The 21,291-nt window shown below is 43.1% G+C and overlaps 1 protein-coding gene across 2 annotated transcripts in view; it reads left to right on the forward strand.

Moving 5' to 3' along the window:
- Nucleotides 1-21,291, forward strand: part of TTC34 (tetratricopeptide repeat domain 34) — a 56,700-nt gene that overhangs the window by 21,476 nt on the left and 13,933 nt on the right. For both annotated transcript variants that reach the window (XM_033921361.1, XM_033921362.1), the window contains exons 5-8: nucleotides 805-997; nucleotides 6,329-6,495; nucleotides 12,632-12,905; nucleotides 15,958-16,172. In XM_033921361.1, the coding sequence (XP_033777252.1) occupies nucleotides 805-997; nucleotides 6,329-6,495; nucleotides 12,632-12,905; nucleotides 15,958-16,172 (849 nt within the window). The remainder of the gene's footprint in view (nucleotides 1-804; nucleotides 998-6,328; nucleotides 6,496-12,631; nucleotides 12,906-15,957; nucleotides 16,173-21,291) is intronic.

Consider the following 21,291-nt stretch of genomic DNA (forward strand, 5'->3'; position numbering starts at 1 on the left):
TATGATCAAATATCAAAGTTGGGTAAGGGATTAAAGCTGTACTATCTATCCTAACGGATGTGTCTAAATTAGAGCCCGGCCATTATGAAACAGTTAGTTCCATGTGCAGTGACACTTAGAATTTAGTGTTTAGTGTGCACTAAAAGCCTGATTCTATAAACTGCGTCAAACTCCTAGGTGCCGTTTGGTGCAGTTGTCAATCACCCCCTAGGCGTCATTTATAGAATCATGCCTAGAGGCGTCTAGGCATTCTTTGGCGCCGGTAGGCATTGAATCCTTAGGCACACTGCCATTTAGGTCAGGGTTTTCTTGGCTTAAATGAGTGTGTCTAAGTCAATCCACGCCCAAACTCCGCTCTAAATCTGCCCCTAACAAAGCCTACTTGCCAGTAGGCACCTCGGTATAGTGGTAGGCGCCTACCGAGTTTGGTGCCTACTGGCTAATTGATTTTTTAAAATAATTTTTAATTGGTTTTTAATGGCACTTTCAATTATCGGCGATTAAATCAATTAGAAAATTAAGTTAGGTTATGTACGCCAATCTATGCGCCTAATTCTAGGTGTCTTTTATAGAATCAAAGCCTAAATGCCAAGAATCTCATTTAATACCTATGGCCTTCTTAGCATTTAGTGCACTAATTCCGTTTTTGTCATATATGCCCATATACATATATACACAAATATGCAGCTGTTCTATCCATTTACATATGTGTTTGGTGCATATTCTCCTGGATTTATTTCTGTTTCTCTAAGCCAGGTTCTTACAGAGTAAAATCTTCTTTTATTCCCTGTTTCTTCTCATTAGCTCATTAAAAAGGTCATTCAGATTGGGGACACTTCCTGCCTCTTGCCAATCATGGACATCTTCCGAGAAGCAGATCGAAAGCTGATGCAAAGCCACTGTCACTCCAGAGCGATGGCCATCCTAAAGAGCAAGCAAGGAGACACCTACGTCAAGGAGGCTGTGGCTTACCTCTCACTCGCCATCATCACATCAGGTACCTGTCTACAGAAGTTAGAATTCCAAATTCCCATAAAGTGTGGGGGGAAGGAAGGAAGCCGGATAGCATAGGAGCCAATGTGTCAGAATGATTAGGGGCACTAAACCCATCACTGATTACCTCTACTTGGTCAAGTAAAGGCATTTGCTCAGTATTAGGGGTACTCAAGTACTATGGAGCTGGCACCTTTGGGGCTGGTACCTGCCCTCCTAAGGCAGCTTTAGAGGGCAAAGTCTGAAGGATTTCACTCAGCACAGAAATGTGGTGCCAGCTTGCTGATTCCAGAATAACCACTGTGCACTCTTTTACGGCACACTACAAATGGAAAATAAAGGTCTTGATGTCTTCCCTGAGATAATCTGTAAACAAAGAGTGATGATAGCAGCAAACCACAGAGAAAGGGCAAAGGCAATATATGTACCCCCTATTTTCATAGTCTTGCACATGCAATTTGATAGTAAGCTTACAGTTTTGGTTTCACTTTCATTTTGGAAGGCTAGCTCCGGACATTTGTCATAGTTCATCTGAGGCATTAGGTACCCACTTTTTTAGGTACCCACTTTTTGTGTCAATAAATTTGGAACCCCTGAGGAAGGCTGATCATTAGCCGAAACACGGACCGTGTCGGGTCCGAGTCTCACTTTTGTGACAATGTACCATGAGCGACACATTCTGTTCCTAATTAATCCTGAGACTGCTTCAAATTGACTATTTGAATAAATCAGGTTTGTTTTTTTTCCTGGACATCCATAGACTTGTGTTCTTCTTTGTGTCATTGTTTCCAGTTTTGTCTGTGGAACACTGGTCTTTTTTTTTTTTTTTTTTGCTCACACTGTTGTACACGCAGGTTATAAAACAGTCAAAGATAAAACAAAGCTGTGGAGGCAATGACCTTGACAAACAGTCTATTGTGAAAAGTCTTCAAGAAATAAAGCGGCATGTACGTAAACTTGACTAGTCCAAATAATGCACAGTATCAGATCTGTGGTATGAACCCGACACGGTCTGTGTTTCAGTATGAAACAACCTTCTTCTGGGGTCCGTTCTGTCAAAACCACAAAGAGTAGAAAGGCTTGAAAGTATCCAAAATACTGCGTGCGTTTACAGTCTCAAGTGTAGCCCTTGGCTCTGCAGCAAGGACAGCCAAGGCTTACCGCGTCACTTGCTTATGATGACAGTTCTCTTCAACTTTTGATCCTTCAAAGATGGAGATTTTGTCTCAAGAAGGCATTCTGACAGGACTTCAGCTCCCAGTTTGGGGAATGCCATCTCAATCAGGTTTTCAGGTGACCTGGTACATTCCACCTGAAGGTTAGCCACTCAAATTGAGTGCAATTCCACCCATATCTGACCATTGTTTCAGTTTGTTAGTGAATTCTCTGAAGACATCAGCTGAAGAAGGAATACATTCAAAGCCCTTTTCTCCCTTTTACTATATGGTAGTTGGACCCAATCGAAAGTATTTTAACCAAAAAACATCGATGAGACAAGAAATGTGGAATGGCCAGACATAGATGGCCAAAAGATAATGTGACCATATGTCCCGTTTTGAACGGGACTGTCCCATTTTTAATTAACTTGTCCCGTTGTCCCAAAACACAGCTTCGAGATGCTGAAATGTCCTGTTTTGAGCAACCTACTGCAGTGTTCTCCCTAGCGCAGGGATGCCCAAAACAAAGGCAACACGAGTCATGCAGCAACTGCACAAGCCTTCTCTCCGACATCAATTCTGATGTAAGGGAGGAAGTTCCGGGCCAACCAATTGCTGTCTGGCTGGCCCAGAACTTCCTCTCTGACATCAGAAAACTAGTAGATGTCCCGTTTTGAGGAAAAAAAAATAAATGGTCGCGTTACCACAAGAAGTAGTCATGGTCATACAACCAGATAATTTACAAATGCTGGACAAGATTTTAGAGGGGGATTAGAGATGGAATGTTATGAACATAAGACTAGCCTTACGGGGTCAAACCAATGGTCCATCAAGCCCAGTAGCCCATTCTCACGGTGGCCAATCCAGGTTACTAGTACCTGGCCAAAACCCAAGGAGTAGCAATATTCCATGCTACTGATACAGGGTAAGCAGTGGCTTCCCCATGTATGGACTTTTCCTCCAGGAAATTGTCCAAACCTTTCTTAAAACTAGATACGCTATCCACTCTTACCATAATCTCTGGCAACGTGTTCCAGAGCTTAACTATTCTCTGAGTGAAAAACATTTTCCTCCTATTGGTTTTAAAAGTATTTCCCTGTAACTTCATCGATAGTCCCCTACTCCACTCAGGATTTTGTAGACTTCAATCATATCTCTCCTCAGCCGTCTCTTTTTCAAGCTGAAGAGACCTAACCGTTTTAGTCTTTCCTCATATGAGAAACTGTTACGTTAAGCTGTAGAGAAAAGGGTTGACGTAGGAATTTAAGCAATTTCCATTGATGGGGTCGGAGAGAGATTTTTTTTATTTGTGGCACCTGTAAAGCTGGTTACAGAAACACACCATAGTTAAGGATGGATGTAAAGGAGAGGGAATCCATGTTTCCTTGGATTTCCAAAGGGAGATAGCCCCTAGACAACCAGAAGAAAGTCAGACTTTGACGTGTGATTTACTTACAACTAAACCAAGTTGGTGCATGTGCAACAGAACTTTTAAAACAAGGACAAGCTTATGAATGGACCCCCCCATACTCTGTCCTAAAACTTTTTAATGGAACTTTTATTTTAACTTCTAACACCCAGAGGTCCCAGAGGTGGATGGAGAGGGGCAGAAGAGACAGAAGGACAGGTGGGAGGGCCTGGTGTGATATGGGAGGGTCTTGGTGGTAGGCTAGACTTGTGATCAGGGGAATGGGTGAGTTCAGACATGATCAGGGGTATGTGGGGGAGGTGGAAGGGGTCTGACTTATAATTCCCTCTATCAACTGCCTGCATTAATGACCTTTTTTAATGTGACATGGTATTTTATGCATACCCTGTGCGAATATATCGGGGAAACTCAGGTTCTATCCCTGGTAAAACAAGTTTATAAAACAGGCAGGTGCCAGCTGTATCCCAAGTGATGCGTTATCACATATTTTTTCCAACAATAAAACAGCAAGGCATGGACTTAAACTGATTTGGAATGTCTTTGACACTGCAAAGTTGAGTTGCATTCTCATGGTAAGGAGGCTTTCTATAAGAGCAAAATGTCACGACGGTGGCTCTGGGCTTGCTTTTATGAAAACGGAGGAGATATAAAGAAAAATGTTAATGGCTTGGAGATGTTTTAGTTTGGCAGGCATTACATTTTGGCTTATCAGTAGTCCACCTGCAGTAGCAGATGGTTGCTGGAAGAAAAACAAGGTGCGTGTTATGTTTTTTGAAGGAAGGTCACTGTTCCCAAGTGAGAAGACTGCATTCATAATACCCTTTAAGAACCAGTTTAGAAAAAAAAAATCATGCTGACAAGGTTCATTACCTAACACGATTGCTAAAACGTGTGTCCTTGGAGGAGCATCTTTGCAGGCATCTGGCTTACCCAGTGTCTCTGAACAATATCCGTGACGGCATGGCAGTTATATTGGCCTATGCCAAGTTCTGAGTATTTAAAATAGCTATTCCTGGGAAAATGTAGTTAGTGGAATTATATTGAAAGTGCCTCTGCTAAAGTCTATGAAAATGTGTTTTCTACTGTTCTTTGAGCTCTGCGGAAGTCCTCCGCCTACAATCCTGCCAGTGGGGGGGGGGGGGGGGGGGGGGGGGGGGTGCTGTTTCACTATCACATTTTCAATAGTGAGGGTCAGGCAGGCTCTGCAGGACTCCAAAGCACCTTTCTGACCTTAGCCATTGAAAACATAATATTAGACCATAAGAACATAAGAAGTTGCCTCTGCTGAGGCAGACCAGAGGTCCATCTCGCCCAGCGGTCCGCTCCCGCGGCGGCCAATCAGGCCCATTGCCTGAGCAGTGGTCCCAGACTATCCCTAAACCTACCTCTACTCCTATCTGTACCCCTCAATTCCTTTATCCTCTAGGAACTTATCCAAACCTTCTTTGAAGCCTTGTAACGTGCTCCGGCCTATCTCAGCCTCCGGAAGCACATTCCATGTATCCACCACCCTCTGGGTGAAAAAGAACTTTCTGGCATTTGTTCTAAACCTGTCCCCTTTTAATTTCTCCGAGTGCCCCCTTGTACTTGTGGTTCCCCATAATCTGAAAAATCTGTCCCTGTCTACCCTTTCTATACCCTTCAGGATCTTGAAGGTTTCTATCATGTTTCCTCTAAGTCTCCGCTTTTCCATTGAAACAGCATCCCACCCCCACCTCGAGCTGAGAGGATGGTCTGCGCATGCGTCTGGATTGCTCTGCAGCGATCCGTGGGATCGCTTGTGGGCGTGTGTCCAATCAGATCATTTGCATGGGGACTCTTTAGTAAATCGGTCGCCTAGCAAGACTCGGCCACGGATCGCCCCCCCTCCCCCAAAAAAGAGTTTAGTGAATCTAGCCCTATTGGTTTGTTAGCCTGGCCTCAATAGTGAGTAAATTAATGAAATTGCTGCTAAAACAGAGATTAGTTCAGTTTCTAGAATCCACTGGATTACAAGATCCAAGAAAATATGTTTGTTTGATGTTTTTTTTTTTTGTTTATTTACTAGAGGTAGTTGTCAGACAAATCTTATCTACCTCTTTCGGTGACCTGCAGTGCACCCCCCTTCTCTTTTTCTTCCTCCCCAGCAGATCGGCATCTCTCCCATGGTCCAACATCTCATGTTTCCCTCTACCTGGTGGCCCAGCATCTCTCCTTTTTCCTCCCTATCCCTTGTCGCCGTGCCAGTGCCGTGGTAGACAGAGCAGCAGAAGCAAGCTGGCGGCTAAATATCATGGAAGCGTAGGGCAGCACATGCACATGTTGAAGGTTACCCCCCATCCCTGTCCACCCATAACAGGAAGTCTGCACTGGAGCGGGTGGGGACGTGGAAGCTCCTCGGGATGCATATATGCTGTGGCCCTCCACTTACTTTGAGTTTATCTGCTGACTTGCCTGTTGGATCGGGGAGAGTGGTACGTGTGGTGTTCTTCAGTTTTAGCAAAGGCTCTGCACAGACCGCCAATTCATATACTTGATCGATTGAGATAAAAACTGGTTGAGTGGGTAACAAAGAGCAGTAGCAAATGGAATTCTACAGAAAAGGTCATTACCGGTGGTGGGACCCCAAGACTGGGTTGAGATCCCCTGTGATGGGTACTTAAAAGATGACCACTGTTGATATTATTGTTAAGGTATATGTAGTGTGAACGATGTCTTTTGTGCTGGCCATAGAAGGCTCCTAGTTTGATGTCTGTCTTTTGTGTTTCAGGCGGGCATGCTGAAGACTCACTCCTTGCCAGAGCTCAATGTTATGGCCACCTTGGGCAAAAGAAAACAGCTCTGTTTGACTTTAATGCCATCCTAAAAGAAAACCCTGGAAATGTCAAGGCTCTGTGTGGAAGGAGCTTTCTGTATCTGCTCCTTAACCAGCAAAAGGTATAGGCTTTGCATAGACCCAAAGGAAGATAGATAAATCCAGGACAAGATTAATGCATAGGCAAATTAAGTGCACAGCTTGAACCTAGGGTTACCAGACGTCTGGGGAAACCTGGTCACATTCTCTTTTTAGAGGACCGTCCAGGTGCCCGGAGGGATTTCCAAAACCCATCAGTTTGTCCAGGTTTTGGAAGTCCTCGATCTCAGGTCCACATCTAGAGGGTGGCTGTGCATGTGCAGACGTTGTTGCGATAATATCACACGCATGAATGCATGCACGTGATGTTATCGCTTGTGCAGATGCTCTCCAGATGCGCTCCCGATCTCAGGGAGATTCGTATGGGGGCGGGGCAGGGGCAGAATGAGACAGAGCTGGAGGTGGAATGGAGCAGGACCAGTTGTCCTCTTTTTTAATAGAGGAAGTCTGGTAACCCTACTTGAACCCAAAGTCATGAAGGAGTCTGCAGACCTACAAGTTTCCTGCAAGAGATTATAAACTCCTGACAGACGTAGGAAACGTGGGGCCTTGAATGGGTTTCCAAACAGCAATTTCAATTAAGCAATGCTAGCAACTGGCAAAACTTTAAATTGGAATTTTTCACATACACTCAGATTTGTGTAATCCGACCAAGAGCCGTAGCTCCTATAGTCGAACCCACCGTCCCATCACCGTGTATGACTTTGATGTGAAAGATAGTAAGTGAGGCTACAAGCTCTACTGATTAATAACTTTGTTCTCAATGGCAATGAGAGGAGAAAACAACCCCTCCACTTAGCTTTAAGATGAATTAGCAGGTCCCAGGAGAAATATTAGACTTCAAGTGCCAGAGAAATGGGTGTTCATAAATTGAAATGATCTCTTCTAATTGAAGAGATCGTTTCAACTTATGAACGCAAGTTGTCGTCCGATTCATCCAAGCACCCATTTCTCTGGCATTTGAAGTCTAATATTTCTCCTGGGACCTGCTAATTCATCTTAAAGCTAAGTGGAGGGGTTGTTTTCTCCTCTCATTGCCATTGAGAACAAAGTTATTAATCAGTAGAGCATGGTCGGATTACACAAATCTGAGTGTATGTGAAAAATTGCATTATATTTTCAACATTTATATTATTTGATTTATATATTGAGAAGTCTTGTTTCTAGTTATATTTTTGTCATTGACTTTGACCTCTCACTTCTGTATATTTTTGAGAGTATTTTCCTCACTCCCTGTTATTTTTGACTCAAAACTTTAAATTGGCCATGAAATTGCCAGTAATCTGTTGTTGGTCTGCATCTCAGGCAGTAGACTTGTTCCACTCTTCTCCAAGTGCTTCCAGTTCCTTCCAAGGCTCCCTGAATTCATATCTTCCCTCAGTGCCAACCTGCATCTACCTCAGTACTTATCAATCTTTTGGTGACCATGACCTCATGATTGCAGCCAAATAAAATGGTTTGAATCCTTCTCCCACCTGAAGGTGCAGAATAATGATGCGTCTATGGAGAGTCCACCCAGACAGTGATCCCAAACATATGTTTTGTGATTCCATTTACCCACATTTGGGATGTTCTGATAGACTTCATCTCCCTCCCTTCTTGCACTCTTAAACCCAACCGAGTGCCAAGTAACTAGGGTTGCCAGGTTTTAATCCTGTAAAATCCAGACCCATAACCCTGCCCTCAGGCCTGCCCAGCTCCTTTACACCCAAGTCACGCCCCATTCTGCCCCAGCCTCGCCCCTCAACCTGTTCTTGTCCTTGGGACCGTGTTGAGAGGATACCTGCGCATTCATGGACGCAACGCAATGGTGTCACACAAAAGCGCACATGTGTGTGACATCACCTGGTTGCGTCCATGAATGAGCAGATGTCCTGTTGACGTGGTCCCAAGGTGGAAGCTTCTCTAAACCCGGACAAAGTGCTGGGTTTTGAAAAGCCATCCTGACACCCAGATATGTCCTATAACAAGAGGGCATGTCCCGGTAAATCTGGACATCTGGTACCCCTACAAGTAACACCTTATTGACTGTTAACAGCTCATTAACAAATTAATTTGCACGTGGATATGGGATCCATGCCCAAATTTTGGTGACCTATATAGAATCCAACAGTATGCTCACTGCCAGTGGCGTACTAAGGGGGGGACGGGTGGGGGAGGGGAACGGTCCGCCCCGGGTGCACAGCCGGCCAAGTCCGGAAAATTTAGCGTTGAATGGTGTTGAAACAGCTCCCTTTCTCCCTCCCTGCCCCTTACCTTTGTGGCGCTTCCCCCCCCCCCCCCGCCCGCCCATCCGACCGACAATAGGCCCGGTCCGACAAACCTCCCTGCCCTGTGGCCGCAAGTCTAAATTACCTTCTTAGAGCAGCTGGAGCATTGAAGCTGCCTGTGGATGCCGTAAAGGTCATCTCTGACGACCTTTACGACAGCCATATGCAACTATAACGCTCCGGCTGCTCTAAGAAGGTTCATCCCTTTCTTAATAATTTCCTAAGTCTCCTACCAGAGGATGCTAAGTTTTTACAGTTCATAGTTAAAAAGACTGGATCTTCATGACCCCAAATGAACCAAATTTTGTCAGACAAAGCCCAGGCACAGATAATTATATTAGAAAGCATGAACAGCCAAGCTATTGCCATCAGATATCCTTATATGGTTGAGACAAAGTTATCAGGGAAAGACACTCTTTCTACTAATCTTTATCTTCTATTATTTTTTTGTCAAAAGACTATTTCTTCAAAGTTATCTTGATGCTGTAACATAATTGAAATATGAGTTTGAGCCTGTAGAAAGTAAATCCTTTATTGGGTAACTTTTCAGTATTCCGCCTATCTGCAAATTGATCTTCTACCTTCTAAGCACACATGAAACAATCCAATTTTCAAATACATAATATCCACATAAATTATGTGATTATATATATATATGTGATTATATATAATTGGATTTAGCTCAGACCTTTTATCAGTAATAGCTCAAGGTGAATTATATTCAGTTACACTAGGTATTTCCCTGTCCCTAAAGGTTACAATGTAATTTAGGAGAGTAGCTTAATGGTTGGCGCATCAGTCTGACAGACAGCAAAGCCAGGTCCTAATTCTACTGCTGCTCCTTGTGACCTTGGGCAAGTCACTTAACCCTCATACCTGAGGCAATGAGGGTTAAGTGACTTGCCCAAGGTCACAAGGAGCAGCAGTAGAATTTGGACCTTTCAAAACAGTGGTGTAAAATATACCTAATATACTGGTTATGGACATTAACTTTTTAAAAAATTCAAGTTAGATTACTATATACAATTCTGAAGGTCACACCTTCAAAAAATATAAATAGGATAGTCGGTCCAGAGGGCTGCTACAAACTGGTTTGTGGTCTTTGTCATAAAGCATATGGGGAAAGACTTAGAGACCTCAATATATATACTTGGGAAGAAAGGTGGAACAGAGGGGATATGTTAGAGACATTTATAAATCTCTGTGTCATTAATGTACAGGAGGTGAGTCTTTTTCAAGTGAAGGAAAACACCGGAATAAGAGGGCATAGGATGAAGTTAAGGGGTGATAGGCTCAGAAGTAATCTAAGGAAATATTTTGTTTTTATAGAAAGGGTGGTAGATGCATGGAATTCTTTCACGACAGAGGTGGTAGAGACAAAGACTGTGTCTGAATTCAAGAAAGCATGGGACAGGTAATTGGGATCTTTTAGGGAGAGGAGGAGATCATGGACGTTGCGGATGGGCAGATAGGATGGGCCATTTGACCTTTATCTGCCATCATTTTTCAATAACCATAAAGTTCTATGACCTCACAATGCATATGTAAAGAGCCTTAACCAATAGGGAGAGGAGGAGATAGTAGATGGGCAGACAGGATGGGCCATTTGGCCTTTATCTGCCATCATGTTTCTATAACCATAAAGTTCTATGACCTCACAATGCATATGTAAAGAGCCTTAACCAATAGGGAGAGGAGGAGATAGTAGATGGGCAGACTGGATGGGCCAATTGGCCTTTATCTACCATCATGTTTCTATGTGTAGATTCGTAACACATCCTCCACAATGCCACTTGGATTGTGCATCCAAATTTGTGCACGTTATGAAGCATAGGCAGTGAAACACTTTTTTTATTTGGGGGGTCCCACAAGCTCCGCTCCAGACCCCACCCAGTCTCCACCCCCCAGACCCTGCCCCATAATAGTACGACTGTAATTGTAATACCGGTTTTTTTCCATTCATTTTTCATATATACACACACAATTTAATCTTATTAATAATACATAATGGTTAACCAAAAAATTAAAGTGTGGAATAGCTTGTAAGTTTTGTGGCTCCACATCATTCGCTTCTTGGTTGGGCTGAGAACTCTTATTGTGATGTCATAATGCCTCGTTTCACCAATGCCTAAGAGCCAGCCTCATTGGTGATGTCACAAAGGCTTGGTTTCTCTATACTTCTGCCCATTTACTAGATGCATTTGTCTCGTTGAAATGAAAAGTGTCAAGAATGTTTCTCAACATTCATTCCTACCATAGCACCAGGCCTTGGTCACACATGCAGAACACAGATAGCAAATACAGGACCACAAACTAAAAGTACATTTCGGGCCTCTGAAGCAGGACTGTAGATGTGATTCTCTCTTGGACGCCAATGCGCGATTGACACATGATCGGCAGACGTAGGCGGCGGCCGATGTCGGCATCTATAACAGAATCAGGCTCTGAAGTTGTGCTCAGTGTAAAACCTTACTTCACTTTAGTAAAAAGATCCCTTAATGAACATTAGGGGGAAAAAGACACATTTTCCAAAACTGAACTGAAAATTCTTTGCTTATGCATATTGCTAATAAACAGGATTGCAGATCTGCTCAAGTAATTATCTGCTAATTAAGAAACGATTTAGTATGTATTCTTCTCCCATTATATTATCTCTTTCACTGCGTTAATTCTAGATTAAAATCTTTTCCTCATAATTAAATCATTTATCGGATGAGCCTATTCCCATAATAAGCTGATTTTTGGTTTATGTTTCCAGATTGTTAACATCTGAATACCAAAGATGGACTAGGTGGTAAATGAGTTTTGGGTTTTTTTTTCTATATTTATAAGCAAAGCGTATCACCCATTCAAATTTAGTTCCAATGCAGTATGACAAAAACAATGCCAGTTTAATTGTAATCCAACAGCAAAAGTTCACAATACAAATCATAGAAAATGGCTTTGTGGCTCAGAGGAGAAAAAAAATCCTCACTCTAGAACAGGGGTGTCAAAGTCCCTCCTGGAGGGCCGCAATCCAGTCGGGTTTTCAGGATTTCCCCAATGAATATGCATGAGAAGTAAATTTGACCATGTCTCCCCGCTCCTGGCCAAGCTCCACTGGCTTCCGATAATCGCCAGGGTCCACTATAAATGCGCCTGTTTAACTTTCAAAATCCTATATGGTATCCTCCCTCCCTTTATCCCTCTTTCTTGGAATTCCTCAAACCCTAATACCACCAGATCCTCCCACAAATTAAAACTATCCTTCCCCTCGCTAAAAGGCATTTCCCACACAGGAAAGCTAGGGACCTCCCTCCACTTCAAAATCACTGAGCTCTGGAACAACCTTACCTCCCCTCTTCGGAACTTGAGCTCTCTCCAAGTTTTCCGCAAACATCTGAAAACCTGGCTTTTCTCCAAAAATGTAAGTCTCCCTCCAACTTAGGAATCAAGGAAACTCTTATATCTTGGCATCCCAAGTCCTCTAAATTTTCTTCACACTTCTACCTCTAACCCTCTGTTGTAGTTCCTTCCTATTTCTCCTACTGTAAACCGCGTCGAGCTCTACGAACGTGGAGATGATGCGGTATACAAACCTAAGGATTAGATTAGATTAGGCACTGTGACACCCCTGCTCTAGAACTTGAACCTGTTTTTTTTTTTGGCCACATGCTCTTAGACTCCTGACCCCGGCATTATTGCCAAAACATGGTCCTTCTTGAGTCGTGCATACATGTTGAGGGAATGTTGATCATTAACTAGATGATCCATTTGCAATTAACCTATGACTTTTATGGATTCCTTCTTTTGGACCTCAGGTTTTTTGTTTGAAGTCCTTTATGGCTTCCATAATACCCTTGAACGCCATTAAACGGTTCTTTTTATTAACTTCTTCGTTATTACCTAGGAAGTTGTACAAGACATGATGCTAGCCCTCAAACTTGATGCCGCATCTGCAATTCAAGATATTCTGTGTTTGAAGCACGAAGCTTTAAGCTCGTTGACTCAGTGGCTTCATGACCATTGCAGGACTGTACAAAATGACCTTCTTTCTACAAATAAAGACCCTGCGAAGGACAAGACATTCAACGATCTTCTTGTGATTGAAGAATCGCTCATCAAAATCAATGACAAGAATCCAAGTTGGCTCATCTTATATATTGATACCTTAATTGCAGCGGGTAAGTCATTTACCTGCCATCCTTTACTGTATGTAGCTGTGTACGAGGGGCTGGTGAAAAGTTCCACACTTTTCTTGACACTTTTTGTTTCAATGATATGAAATGAAACAAAAGGTGTCCAGAAAAGTGTGGAATAGCTTGTAAGTTTTGTGGCTCCACATCATTCGCTTCTTGGTTGGGATGAGAACTCTTATTGTGATGTCATAATGCCTCGTTTCACCAATGCCTAAGAGCCAGCCTCAATGGTGATGTCACAAAGGCTTGGTTTCTCTATACTTCTGCCCATTTACTAGATGCATTTGCCTCGTTGAAATGAAAAGTGTCAAGAAAAGTGTGGAATAACTTGTAGTTTTCATGGCTCCTCATCATTCTCTTCTTGGTTGGGCTGAGAAATATTCAAAGGAGTTTAACTGGGCAGCCCCGCTCCTGCCCTGCTCCCAGCCCCGTCCTCACACGAATCTTGTGTCTTCTTCCCCAAGCTCCAGGCCACATCTAGAGGGCCTCCGGGCGATGACATCACACGCATGCACTCATGCGTGTGATGTCAACATCTGCACATGCACAGAGGCCCTCCAGACATGGACCCGAGCTCAAGGCCTTCCAAAAGCCAGATAAACTGCCGACAAATATTTTCCTACTTGGGGCCATGCCACCAAGAATGCATCACAATATTCATTCCTACTAAAACATCTGGCCTTGGTCACAAGTGCAGATAAACCCTATTTAAATGCAGGACCACAAACTAAACATCTTAATATACTCAAACGAAACCCAAGATGCCAGGGTCTACATGCAGTACAACACCAGAGAAATAGAAAGAAATACATTTCTTCCTGAACAGTGCAAAATATAGACAGCAGATGTAAATTCTGCAAAATGACCCATTTCAATCACTAAATTGAAAATAAAATCACTTTTCCTACTTTGTTGTCTGGTGATTGTATTTTTCTACTCATTTTTTTTCCAAGTCTTGGTTGCACTTCCTCCTGTCTGTGCTCTTAACTCTGTTTCCAGGGAGGCCTTATCTATTTGCTATTTTTCTCTCCTTCACTTTCTGCCCTATATCCATGTTTCCCCAAAATTCCCAAGCCAAATAAATGTTCACATAACTCATAAGATAATTTTGACATTTAAATGTAATTTTTCATGTGTTCATAGACAGATACTTCACAGGGAGCCATACGGTAATAAGTTTTCACCAGTGGTGCATGTCACTAATCACTTTTCACTTTTCAAGCATAGAGCGTCAGGATCAAAGGATTCGGGCATTTTGGAAATACAAAACAAGAAAAAAGAAGTTATTGCTCGAATCACAGCTCATGTCAAAGCCGGGGTTTATTACCTTTCCCATCAACAGTTTAGCAGATAAGTGCTTGTTTTTCAGACTCTTGGATTGAAAGAGATAGGGAAAACGAGAGGGCACTCTAAAATTGAAAGGGGATAGATTCCGTACGAACATAAAGAAGTTATTCCTCACCCAGAGAGTGGTAGACAACTGGAACGCTCTTCCGGAGGTTGTCATAGGGGAAAACACCCTCCAGGAATTCAAGATAAAGTTAGACAAGGTCCTGCTGAACCAGACCATACGCGGGTAGGGCTAGTCTCAGTTAGGGCGCTGGCCTTTGACCAGAGGGCCGCTGCGTGAGCGGACTGCTGGGCATGATTGACCACTTGTCTGACCCAGCAGCGGCAATTCTTATGTTCTTATGTTCATATTAATATTTAGCAAGCTACTTGAAGTCCTTTTGCTATGATCAAAATGTGCTATGATTAAAATGTAATATACACCAGTGGCAAAAACTTATTACCGTATGGTGCCCTGTGAAGTATCTGTCTATGAGCATATGAAAAATTGGATTTATTGTAAATATCAAAATTTTCTTATTAGCTATGTGAACATTCATTTGGCTTGGGAATTTTTTCATTGAGAATATTCAGCCTTTTGTCCCAAACTATTTATTTGTTTTGAAGTCAAATCCCTTTTTTGTTGTTGTTGTTTTTCGAATAGACCTACATCCAACTTTGGCATTAACATTTTAACATTCAACTTTCTTCCATTTTTCTGCCTCCTCCTAAAAGCTATCTACTTTTCCATGTCTTCCCTCCCCATCTATACATGCTCACTATCTCCTCCCTCTCTCCACCCTTCCCCACCATCCATGTGTGCAATCTCCTCCCTCTTTCTTCTCCCCTATTCCCATCTATCCATAAACAGCACTACTTTCATTTCTCTTCCCTTCCCCACCCCAATTACAAGAAGATCGTTGAATGTCTTGTCCTTCGCAGGGTCTTTATTTGTAGAAAGAAGGTCATTTTGTACAGTCCTGTGTACTATGTCTTCCCTCTCTATCTCTCCTTCCCCTCCATCCCTGTATTCCATCTCCTCCTTCTTACCCTCCCCATGCTATCCCCCCCACCCCCCCACTACGGGATCCGGTGCATGCTCATTGTTCTTCCCAGCAGTGCTGCTGTAACTATTCGGACTACCAGCAGCACGAGTGAAGTAAACATGCTGCCTTCGGCAACCAGGAAGCTTTCTCTCTATTCGAGGAGAGGAAGCAGTAGCAGAGAAAAAGCTTCCAGGTCACCAAAGGCTATGTGTTTATTTCACTCACACTGCTGGCGGCTGCTGGGAATGAGAACGGTGAGCAAACACTGGATCTCTTTGGGGGTGGGGGGGACTCTGGATAGATGCGCAAGCCACCCAGAAGGTCTGCACGGTCCGCCATTGGCTGACGGACCTTGAAATGAAAACCACCGCTGTAGAGTTACTAAGTTTGTTTTTTACCATTCGCCTCATGTTATCAAAGTCTCCTTTTTTAAAAGTTAAATGCCGTTGTATTGGATTTCCTGTGTGAACTTATTCTAGGGATTATAGCAGATCTGACCTTGTTACCCTTTGCATTGCTACCAGTGATAGAAAACTACAGTAGCTAATCCCTGTCATAGGACCTCTGACAGGTTCATCAAATCTACATTCCATTAGGTAGTCTGGAAAGAAAAATATACATCAGAATTAAACTATTATTTTCTGTTTTGAATTTATGATCAGGGAGGTATGAAGATGCTCATTCTCACCTTCTGGAGTCATTTGGCCCAAATATCAATGATGAATCAGTGAAGGCCCGACGTGGTATAATTCACATGAAGAGACAGAACACAACAATGGCAGCTCATGACTTAAGTCCTTTGGCTGGAAAAGGACCTAAAGAACTGGAATTCCTGATGAAACTCTTGGAAAACAAGCAGCGGCAAAGCCTATCTCAGGTAACACTATCTGTGTAATAAGAACATAAGACTTGCCGCTGCTGGGTCAGACCAGTGGTCCGTCGTGCCCAGCAGTCCGCTCCCGCGGCGGCCCTTAGGTCAAAGACCAGTGCCCTAACTGAAACTAGCCCTACCTGCATACATTCCGGAAGAGCGTTCCAGTTTTCTACCACTCTCTGGGTGAAGAACTTCCTTACGTTTGTACGGAATCTATCCCCTTTTAACTTTAGAGAGTGCCCTCTCGTTCTCTCTACCTTGGAGAGGGTGAACATCCTGTCTTTATGTACTAAGTCTATTCCCTTCAGTATCTTGAATGTTTCGATCATGTTCCTTCTCAGTCTCCTCTTTTCAATAATAAAAATAATAATTTTATTGTTATATACCGCCAAAGCCATGGTAGTTTGAGGCGGTTTACAACAAAGAGGAGCTGGACAAACAGCCAATATAGGTACAATGTAAGATCATCAAAAAATATAGGAGAGCATGATACAGAGGTGAGGCATAAGGGGTCCGTCATTCATAGACTAAATCTAGGCTGGTATTAAGAGGGAGCCTCTTCTCAAGGGAGAAGAGGCCCAGTTTCTCTAATCTCTCACTGTACGGCAACTCCTCCAGCCCCTTAACCATTTTAGCCGCTCTTCTCTGGACCCTTTCGAGTAGTACTGTGTCCTTCTTCATGTACGGCGACCAGTGCTGGCCAGGTACAGCGGCATGATAACCTTCTCCGATCTGTTCGTGATCCCCTTCTTAATCATTCCTAGCATTCTGTTCGCCCTTTTCGCCGCCGCCTCGCATTGCGCGGACGGTTTCATTGACTGCTGATGAAGACATGGAATTTTGAATCAAAGTTACTTACATTTCTTTGGACTCCTTTTACTAAACGGCATTAGAGGTTTCTACCATGGGCCGGCGAGCTAAGTGTTCCGATGCTCATAGGAATTCTATGAGCGTTGGAGCATTTACCTTGCTGGCCTGCGGTGGAAATCTTTAACTTGGTTTAGTAAAAGCCAGTGTATGTTTGTTAAGTTATGGAATTTATGAACTGCCTATTACCGTGGAGTGCTAAGTGGTGAACATAGAACATAGCTTACAAAATTAGAGGCCACCCAAACTGCTTTTTCAGTTTCGTCTGAAACCAAAATCGCCAATAAAACTATCTGGATGCTTTCGGCCGAAACTGCAGCTGAAACTCATCCCGAAAACTCAAGTTTGGTCGTGTGAATGTGAATTAGTGAGGGCCGCTGGGGACAATCAGAATTTGCAGTCTGTATCCCTCTGCTAAGTCCACAGTATCCAAGCCAGAATATAATCATTTAAATAAGGAACGCTCATATTTTATGTCCAAGCAAAATAGCCTCCACGCTTATGGACCACTAATGAACAAGAACTAAAAACCGTGGTGCTTTTACAGTGACTGACTTTGCACCACACTTGGAGCGACAGCTGATGTCATTCCTATGAAATTTATCATCCCAAATTTATGGACTTAAATTCTTACTAAAATTTTCTATCAAAACTTTTTATTTGGAACACTATTTACCATATAAACTATTGTTCAAGGTCATAACTGCTATATATTTATAAAAGAAAACAAAGAATAACCCCCCTCCAGGACTACCTTATAATCCCTGGGGATCTTATGGTTTGGTCTCAGTTGTGGCAGCCATTTTGAAAGTATAACCAAAATGGCCGCTCCCCTCTGATGATATCTCCAGGTCCCGCGACTAAGAAGTGATGGGAAGCTGACGTCGGCACAGGCAGCAAGTTGGTGATGCTGCTCGTGCCAGGGAGGCTATACACCCCCAAAAGGACAACCAGAAATCGCAACCTCTTTGCCTATCCGAAGATCACTGATTGCAAATACAGGACCTTTCTGGACAGAACTTTTAAGTTTCAAGCTGGTAGACAGCAATCCTGGCTAGGCAACTTCATTGATAAAGCCAGATCGACCTATGGCGCTTTCCGGAAAGAAATTAAGATCGCTCTGTTCAATAGCTTTATTACCTAGTTAGACAACTCCCTCCTTTTTTAAAGCTAATACTCATCATGTTGATACTGCGTATTCTCTCTAATTGTACCTGTATTCATTGAACGTTCAGTGACTTCCTCACCAACTGTATTCTGAAATTCGCTGGCTATCCAGCCCCCTTCACTGTAACATGTTAATATTATATTGTAACATACAACTACTATAATTCTTACTGTTCCGTACTCTATAATCACTGACTGCTCAGTGACATCTTTTCCTATTTGTACTGTAATTCGCTGATTGTACAGCTCTTTTCACTGTGAACCGCCTAGATGTCGCAAGATTATGGTGGTATAGAAAAAATAAAGTTATTATTATTAAATGGGTATGGGGGAGGGGAAGGGGAGTGCACACAGCGGGGGTGGGGAGGGAGCAGCGCCACTGATCAGTAGCATTGAATCTTCCTACTATTTGGGTTTCTGCCAGACACTGTGACCTGGATTGGCCACCTTTGGAAACAGGAAACTAGGCTAGATGGACCATCGGTCTGACCCAGTATGGCTATTGGACATTGAACATTGCTTCAGCCCCCAACTACACTTCTAAACCGTCAGGGATGGTAAGACAAGGCCAAGGAGGCCTATGGATGGAAGGGAAAAGGTAAATCGGGGAGTCCAGGAAGAGAGGCAACTCCAGTTTGGGGAGGAAGGAGGGAGACAAACGGGACAAATTTTCAACCTCCACCAAAAACAAATGGTCATTCTTGTCTGAAACCAAAAACATGGCCGAAAATTAAAATAGCCTTTTGTCTGAAACCAAAACCGGGGAGAAATTAGATTTTGGGCCGTGTAACCGAAATTTGGTCGACCTCTAAACAAAATACACATCGAATACAAACATCAAAACAATTTTTTAAAAAAAACCAAAACTCCATATATGGCTCAGTGCAATCAATGTAATCCATTCCTATCTGCTGCTTAAAATGATATACATCTGTCAGCATTTATTCCAGGGTGGGATCTGCTAGCATGAACATAGGGACTGAACTGCAGATAGCTTTAATAAAGGTACTTCCAGGATCCCCTAGTGAGACATTCTCTGTGGCCTAGCTGTTTCATGAGGTGTTAATAATGGCTTTCAATAAGAAGACGATGTTCCAGATACTGTCTTAACAGCGAGATACAACATTGTGAACTTTACTTGCTGGGAAATTGAAATGCAGTGTAAATACTGCGACCAAGGTGTAATGTTTTTGGAGAAGTTTCAGGAATATTAACAAGACGCACATTACAGTAAACCCAACAAACATTACCTGAAACAGAGTCCACAAATCAATCATCTTTTATAAAACTGAAAACTATCTTCAGTTGGGATTGTAGGTATCTATGGGGAGGGGGGGGGGAGAAGGGGGAGGGGAACTGCTAGTTTTTTCCAGCCCCAGCCCCTTTAAGATGGTGCCTGGGAGTCAGTTGTGAGCTGGCATTATTCTTCCAGGAAGAACACAATTTGAAATGTGTACCACAAGCTATATTATTCGATTTACATAGTAATGAGGTGGTTTGCATACGTTTGCATCTCAGTGCGTAACCCTTGGTATCATAAACTAACATTCATTTGGAAGCATAACTCACATTACTTCAATTTAACACACGTTAAGGAGCAAATGTATATTATTGCCATAACACACCTTAATAACTACTCTCCTCGAGTTAAATGCAAGGTTAGAAAATAGACCTCATTAAGAATAATGGGACTAGCGCGCGACTTTTCATCACGCGCTAACCCCTGCGCTGGCCAAAAACTACCGCCTGCTCAAGAGGAGACAGTAGCGGCTAGCGCGTCCGGTGGTTTAACGCACGCTATTATGTGCATTAAATCGCTAGCGCGGCTTGATAAAAGGAGCCCATAGTGTTGTGTTAATGTTTATTCATGTCCGTTAAAGCAGTGGTTATCATACCTGTCCTGAGGGGACCACCAGCCGGTCATCTTTTCAGGATATCCATAATGAAAAGGCATGAGAGAGATTTGCATCCTCTCATCTCCATATAGCGCAGGGGTAGGGAACTCCGGTCCTCGAGAGCCGTATTCCAGTCGGGTTTTCAGGATTTCCTCAATGAATATGCATGAGGTCTATTTGAACGCACTGCTTTCAATGCATATTCATTGGGGAAATCCTGAAAACCCGACTGGAGTACGGCTCTCGAGGACCGGAGTTTCCTACCCCTGATATAGCGGAATTAGAACAGGTCCAGAGGTCTATAAAATGCTGAGTAGAGTGTAAAGTGAGGATGCAAACTTCAATCCTATCTCCCCTCAGCCGTCTCTTTTCCAAGCTGAAGAGCCCTAACCGTTTTAGTCTTTCATCCTACGAGAGGAGTTCCATCCCCTTTCCCATCTTGGTCGCTCTTCTTTGAACCTTTTCTAGCGCCTCTATATCTTTCTTGAGATAAGGAGACCAGAATTGAACGCAATACTCCAGATGAGGTCGCACCATGGAGCGATACAGGGGCATTATAACATTCTTAGTCTTGTTAACCATCCCTTTTTTAATAATTCCCAGCATCCTGTTTGCTTTTTTGGCCGCCTACGCACATTGGGTGGTAGGTTTCATCGAATTGTCTACGATGACACCCAGATCCTTTTCTTGGGCGCAAACCCCCAAGGTGGACCCTAGCATCCAATAACTGTGATTTGGGCTATTCTTCCCAATGTGCATCCCTTTGCATTTGTCCACATTAAATTTCATCTGCCTCTTGGACGCCCAGTCTTCCAATTTCCTAAGGTCCGCCTGCAATTTTTCACAATCCGCATGCGTTTTAACAACTTTGACCAGTTTAGTGTCATCTCACTCGTCGTTCCAATTTCCAGATCATTTATAAATAAGTTAAATAGCACCGGTCCCAATACAGACCCCTGCGGAACTCCGCCAACCACGGAAGATAGCCAGGTGGTTTGAATATTGGGCCCTGTGTATCTAAATGCTATAGTGTTCAACTTCAAAGGAAGGGTTCACCTAGGTGGGGGTAGGCCTTGCAGTTGTACACAAATTGCCAACTGTAGGCGTGAACATTTACAGTAGCCTTTGACAAGGCGCGTGTGCGCATGCCGACTTAAGCTCTGTTCTAGAATGTCCATTCTATACACAATTGC

The sequence above is a fragment of the Geotrypetes seraphini genome, chromosome 15 (assembly GCF_902459505.1).
Source record: "Geotrypetes seraphini chromosome 15, aGeoSer1.1, whole genome shotgun sequence".
Classification (NCBI taxonomy): domain Eukaryota; kingdom Metazoa; phylum Chordata; class Amphibia; order Gymnophiona; family Dermophiidae; genus Geotrypetes; species Geotrypetes seraphini.